This window comes from Cardiocondyla obscurior, linkage group LG28, assembly GCF_019399895.1.
Source record: "Cardiocondyla obscurior isolate alpha-2009 linkage group LG28, Cobs3.1, whole genome shotgun sequence".
Lineage (NCBI taxonomy): Eukaryota > Metazoa > Arthropoda > Insecta > Hymenoptera > Formicidae > Cardiocondyla > Cardiocondyla obscurior.
Window position 1 is genome coordinate 160,205 of NC_091891.1, and position 7,031 is coordinate 167,235.

Below are 7,031 nucleotides of genomic sequence, written 5' to 3' on the forward strand. Positions count from 1 at the left end.
TTTCGCTCTCCGGGGATGACGGTAAGAAGGCTGGAGTTACTATCCTCTTAGCTCGCTTCCCTCTCCTCACTCTTTTATAAGAGAACTCGCTCATTTAGGTTAAAACACTTTTGCCTCGGGTGCTTCCGTATGTTGGCGCACACCTCGGCGGGTTAAGTCACTTTTTGGCCTCTGACCACTTTATTAGAGCGGATCATTAGCGACTTTGACCGGCCAACTGGTCCAGTATATGACCAGTTGGCTGGCCATTTTTACTATCGAGAATTGAATTTGCCTCCAATCCACCTGGCGGAGTGGAGGCAAACTCCCCTCGATGACAGCTCAAGCTGTCATGGTCGATAGGTTATTAGGTAAACCTGTACTGTAGCAGACGACGCATTATGCTGCGTTCACAAAATGCGTCGACCGCTACAGTTAGCATTATTAAACGCACTGTCGTCAAAACTGCCTATACATAAAATAAAGTCGTCAAACCTGCCAATGCATTGATAGCATTAGTATACGCACTGTCTTCAAAATTGCCCATACATAGAAAAAGTCGTCAAAACTGCCATTTTGTACTTTACTTAATTCAAAAGTTTCAAAAAAGTAAAAAATATTTTTGGGCTGCAGTTCATAATAACGTTACCACAAGCTAATAATGAATAAAAGTGTAAACGGTACATTTTTCGAAAATAAACCATTAATAAAACTAAAGTAAATGTAATACATATAAAATACGTAAAGAAAATTCCAAAAGCTAACAAGTTATTAAAAAAAAGTGATACGTTTTACTGAATTTTAAAACACAGTTGTTTCGCATTTAGTGACGTATAAATGACCTGAGATCATGTAAAATTAAAAGTGCCATTGCATTGTTAGCATAAGTACAGACACTGTCGTCAAAACTGCCCATACATAAAAAAAATGTCGTCAAAGTTGCCAATGCATTGTTAGCATTAATATACGCACTGTCGTCAAAACTGCCCGTACATAAAAAAAGTGTCGTCGTAACTGCCATTACATCGTTACTATTTGTATATTTTATACACTTTTTTGATTCTTTCAAGGGCACTGTGCACAATAACGAGTCCTTACCAAAATTTGAAAAATTTCAATATCTAAAGGCAGCGTTGTCGGGCGAGGCACTTGCCGTAATAGATACGTTGGAGATTTCCGAGGCGAACTACGACCTCGCCTGGGATCTACTCCAAGAACGTTACGATAATAAACGGTTGATAGTATACACGCATATCAAGGGCCTAATGGAATTACCACATTTGCAAAAAGAAAACGCGTTAGATATTAGGCGAATGTGCGACAGCGTTCTGCGACACATGCGAGCATTGACTTCGCTAAAATGTAAGGGGAAATCGTGGGACGATCTAATCATATATATATTGAGCGCAAAATTAGACCTGACAACACAAAGAGAATGGCAAAATTTGCTAGTCGGTTCGACGTTGCCGACATTTAAACAGTTCACGGAATTTCTGGCGCATCGCAGCCGAGTTTTGGAGTCGACGTCAGCGAGAGATGCAACGACATCAAGGCGCGTCGAGACGCGCGCTATGTCAAGAAACGATAACCGGCGTCAAACGTTGCACGCGACCGCGACCGGGAACGCGTGTACTTATTGTCGAGGCGATCACTCTATTTACGCGTGCTTGGCCTTCGGGGAGCTCTCAGTCAACCAGCGCATCGCCGAAATGAGAAAACGCAAGATGTGTTTAAACTGCCTCCGTTCCACAGCGCATCGGGCGGCGCAGTGTCCGTCGGGAAACTGCAAGATTTGCAAGGGGCGGCACAGTTCATTAGTGCATTTAAAGCGGGGTATGAGCACGGATTCGAGAGAATCGAAAACAGATCGAGCGCCGGCGGGCGGCTCGGCTGTGACCACGAGCGAGTCAACGTCGTTGGTGACCCGCGGGGGAACCGAGGGGGACGCGAGTAACGTTTCTTTGTCCACCGCGATGGTCTACGTGCTAAATAAAAACAATACGCGCACACCGATAAGGGCCTTATTAGATTCAGGATCACAGGCAAATTTTGTCACCACGAGAGCGGCAAAACTATTGTCGCTAACATTGAGGCCGATAAATATAGCAATATCGGGCGTAGGGAAGATAACGACAAATTCCACGCGCGCAACACGGCTTACGGTACGATCGCGGGCGGGATCCTTCGTCGCGGACATCGAATGCATCGTTACCGACAGAATCACGGACAAGATTCCGGCGGTCACGATAAGACGCGTTACAATCAATCTACCCGCGAATATACAATTGGCAGACCCGCAATACTTTAAAGCTGCCGAAATTGATATGTTGATAGGATCGGAACTTTTCTGGCAGCTGCTCTGTGTCGGTCAAATCCGAGCAATACAGTCGCATCCCACGCTGCAGAAAACTCGTCTGGGTTGGATTCTGGCCAGTCGAGTAAGCGATGCACCGAATGTCGCTGTCCAAGCGCATGCGTTTCAGGCAACAATCACAAACGCGAGACTTCACGAGAGTTTAAATCGTTTTTGGGATTTGGATGAAATCGCGAGTCATTCGAGCGGGACTCTGCATGAACAAGCGTGTGAGGCGCATTTCATGAATAATGTCGCGACGGACGCGACCGGGAGATACGTCGTAAAATTGCCGATAAAGCCAGGGGCCCTAATGACGATGAGCCAGTCGCGAGACATCGCGGTTAAAAGATTTTATAATATCGAGAGGCGGTTCGCGCGCGACGCACAGTTTAAGACAGCGTACGCGGAATTTATGAAAGAATATTTGCGACTCGGGCACATGAAACTAGTAGCGGATTCCGAGATCGAAAATCCGCGCGCCGTGTACTTGCCGCATCACGGCGTCTTTAAGGGCGACGCTCAAAACGGAAAGCTACGAGTTGTCTTCGACGCGTCGACTAGAGACAGCCGCGGAGTATCATTGAATGACGTCCTCATGACCGGTTCAACGGTGCAGCAAGATTTGCTATCCATCTTGCTGCGTTTCCGCGTTTGGAAATACGTTTTCTCAGCCGACGTAATTAAAATGTACCGGCAGATACGCGTGCATGACTCGCAGACGCATCTACAACGAATCGTGTGGCGCGATTGCCCGATTGAGCCGGTGCGTACGTTCGAGTTATTGACGGTGACATACGGGACGACGTCGGCTCCGTTCCTCGCCACACGATGTCTTTAACATCTGGCGCAAAAATTTACACAAAAATGTCCGATTGGATCGCGTATTAATGATTTTTACGTCGATGACTTACTTACGGGTGCAAATACTTTAGGAAACGCGATACGCGCGCGCGATGAAATCGTCAAAATTCTGCGTGACGGACAATTTGAGTTGAGCAAATGATTAGCAAATCATCGCGATTTATTGCCTCACGAAGTCAGAGGCGAGAGGGAATCCGTGTCGTTGTCCGGCGACGCGGAACACAAAATTCTCGGAGTTAGTTGGGACCCGAGTAATGACGAACTCAAAATCGAGACAAAGGACGAGAAACGGGTAGGCCGCGTAACAAAACGAGCGGTTTTGGCGGAGTTGGCCGGTTTATTCGAAATGATGGGCATTGTGGAGCCGATAATTGTTGTAGCAAAAATAATGCTGCAAGAGATGTGGCAATTAAAGGTTGACTGGGAGGAATCTCTCTTGCAAGAGATTGACGAGAGATGGAGAAATTTTAGGCAGCAATTGCAGCGTCTGAAAGACTTAAAGATTCCGCGGTGGACTGGGTGCGGGGGTAAGCGCGAAACGCAGATCCACGGATTTTGTGACGCGAGCGAAAGGGCATACGGTGCTTGTATATATATTCGAACAGCCACGAGTAAAGGCCAATACAGAACCACGTTATTAACATCAAAATCGCGAGTTGCGCCGATCAAGGCCGTATCTCTGCCGCGACTAGAACTAAGCGCGGCGGTGCTATTAACTCAGTTAATAGAAAAAGTTCGCTCATCTATCGGAATTCAGAGTAACGACGTGATTCTGTGGTCGGACTCGACCATCACGCTTCAGTGGATCGCGTCGCCGTCTCGCAGATGGAACACTTTTGTCGCCAATCGCGTTGGCGAGATACAGAGAACAACCGAAATTAATAGTTGGCGACACGTACCCACGGCAGAAAATCCGGCGGATGTATTGTCTCGAGGAGTAAGATTGGAGGAATTGATCGACTCCTCCTTGTGGTGGAATGGTCCCGCTTTTTTGCGATCAACGGCCGATCGGTGGCCGCCAAGGAAAACGCTCGGATCGTCGGCAGACGCGCCAGAGCAAAGGAAAATTGTTACTGTGACAACAATTGTTGAGCCGAGTCCGGTGCATCGGCTACTCGCGCGTCGCTCGAGCTTAAACAAAATTTTACAAATAGTGGCGTATTGCAGAAGATTTGGTCGCGCGGGACCGCGAGAACACGCCGATTTAATTATAACGCCTTCCGAATTGCGGGACGCATTACATGCGGTAGTCGGGAGCGTGCAGCGCGAGGCGTTCGCAAACGAATATGACCATCTGCGGGTCAACCGGGCGTTACATAAACAGAGCTCAATACAATCATTGACTCTATTTCTCGACGGCGAGGGGATAATCCGCGTGGGGGGTCGACTGGAGAACGCAGCAATTCCGTACGACGCACGACACCCAATTCTGTTGCCGGGAAAAAATAGATTGACGACGTTGATTATCGAAAAGGAACACAGAGACATACTGCATTCCGGCGCACGTGTGACTTTAGCAGCCATAAGACAAAGATTTTGGCCTATTGCGGCGGCATCCGCGGTGCGTGGTGTCGTGCGGAGTTGCATTGTGTGTTTTAAGTGCAAACCAAGGGTGTCACAGGCGAAGATGGCAGATCTGCCGCAGAAAAGAGGGACGATTTCGCGGCCGTTCACTCACGTAGGAGTTGATTACGCCGGTCCCGTGATGTTAAAAGAAGGGAAACAGCGGAATGCCAAATTAAGTAAAGCGTACATAGCGGTATTTGTGTGCTTCACCGTCAAGGCTATACACTTAGAGCTGGTATCAGATCTGACGTCAGACGCTTTCTTGGGGGCATTTAAACGCTTTATATCGCGACGAGGCCGTCCGGAATGCGTGTATTCGGACAATGGCACGACGTTTATCGGCGCCAATAAACAAATTAGAGAAATGTATGAATTTGTTAAATCGGATCAAACACAAGCGGATGTCGACTTTCGTTTCCGACAGCATAGTGAGTGGATGGATGTATGTCAGTGTATCTGTGGAAATAAGGTTTTTGGAAAGGTTTTTGAGAAAGTAGGGAGAGGGTGATGGGCAAAAGGTGGGTGGGAAGGAAGAAGTAAGAAGGGGAAGTGGAGGGAATGGTGTGGGAAAAGGGCTGAGGGAGAAAATTGGAAAAAAATAGGAGGTGAGTTTTAAAGTTAGAAAGGCTTGGAATAAAGAACAAAGGTAGAGAGTTAAAACAAAGAAAGGGGGGAAGAGGAAAGGGGGAAGGGGACAAAGGAGGACAAAAGAAAAGGGCTGGAAGGAGGGTGATTAAAGGGAAGAGAGTAGTAACAAAAAGAAATTTAAGAAAATTGGGAATAAAAAGTAAAAGTAGTAAACAGTGTAGAGAGGATAGGAGGAAGTGACAGATAGTAAAAAGTAAGGAAAAAGAGAAGAGAAACAGGGAAGGGAAGGAAAGGTTTTAAATAAGAAAAAAAAAAATAAAGTGATAAGATGAGTGAAGAAAAAAGAGAAGAAATTGAAAAAATGAAAGATATGGAAGGAGAAAGTGAAAAAGGTGTAGAGCAAGGAGAGGAGAAGAAAAGAAAACCAGGAAAGCCGGCGAGGGTGGAAGGCCTGATGAGGGAGAGAGCAAACAGCCTCCCCATCATAAAGGCATTTCAAAAGGCAGAAAAGAGAAAGGAGAGGCAAGAGGAAGGAGGGGAAATGGAAAGTATGGAAGGATTTAAGAAGAGTAATAGAGTGTTAAGATCGCCGATAAAGGGCATGGGAGAAGAAGGAGTGGAAAAGAATGTAGAAAGAAAGGAGAAAGAAGTGGAAGGATTGGGGATGTTAATGAAGGAAATGAAAGGCGGATTTGTTAGGATTCAAGAGCAGATGGAAGTATTAATGGAATGTAAGGTAAAAATCAGGAAGGAAATAGAGGAGTTAAAGAAGATGTGGAGGGACGACAAAGTGGTGTTGGAGAAAAGAATAAGTGAAATTGAAAAAAAAGTAATGGAGAAGAAGGGTACAGAAGGGCTAGAGGGGGAGGGAGCAGAAGAGGTAAAGGGGAGAGTAATGGGTTTGGAAGAGAGAATGAGGATGTTGGAGATTGGTAAAGAAAGAGAAAGAAAAGAATGAAGGAAAAATAACTTGATTGTAAGGGGCCTAAAAATAAAAGAAGAGAATAAAGAGGAATTAAAGAAAAAGGTAGAAGAAATTTTTGAAGTGATTGGGGTAAAAGCAAAGATAATGGAAGTAAATAAGATTGGGGGAATAAATAAGGGAGAATACGGGATGGTATGGGTGAAACTTGAAAATTTTAAGGACAAGGTGGAAATAATGAAAAAAAAAAGGAAAGTTAAAGGAGAGAACGGAATGGATAGGGGATGACATGACGGAATATGAGAGAAAGGTTGAATGGGTAATAAAAAGAAAGGCAGAGAAAAGAAAAAGAGAAGGTAGCCAGGTGAAAATAGGGTACAAAAAAATGTGGGTGGACAAGGAACTTTGGGTATGGGACAAAATGAAAAATGAGTTGAGAAAGTGGCCGGAAGTAAAGAGAAGGGAAAAAGAGGAGGAAAAGAACAAAAAAAAAGATAATGGTAGATAAAAGTAATATGAGTTTTTAGAGAAAGGCGGAAAAAGAGAAGGTAAAGAAAGTGGAACGGGTAATGGACGAAGTATGGAAGGAGAGAAGGAGGAAAAAGAAGGGAAGAAAAGAGAAGTAAAAATGAAGAAAAGAAAAAAAGAAAGTGTAATGAAGATAGGTTTTTGGAACGTGGCGGGGATGGAAAATAAGGATAAAGATTTTTGGAAAAAATTAGAGCAGTGGGATTTGATTTTTATGTGTGAGACATGGTT

General features: G+C 45.1%; 2 protein-coding genes across 2 annotated transcripts; both read left to right on the plus strand.

Annotated features, from left to right (window-relative positions):
- Window positions 1–313: 313 nt before the first annotated feature.
- LOC139112339 (uncharacterized) lies at window positions 314–5,270 on the plus strand. Its single transcript, XM_070673313.1, has 3 exons — window positions 314–358; window positions 1,050–3,102; window positions 3,343–5,270. Exons 1-3 carry the CDS (start codon window positions 314–316, stop codon window positions 5,268–5,270), a joined length of 4,026 nt encoding a protein of 1,341 aa, XP_070529414.1.
- Window positions 5,271–5,678: 408 nt separating this feature from the next.
- LOC139112340 (uncharacterized) lies at window positions 5,679–6,308 on the plus strand. The gene has a single exon (XM_070673314.1). It carries the CDS (start codon window positions 5,679–5,681, stop codon window positions 6,306–6,308), a length of 630 nt encoding a protein of 209 aa, XP_070529415.1.
- The last annotated feature ends 723 nt before the right edge of the window (window positions 6,309–7,031 follow it).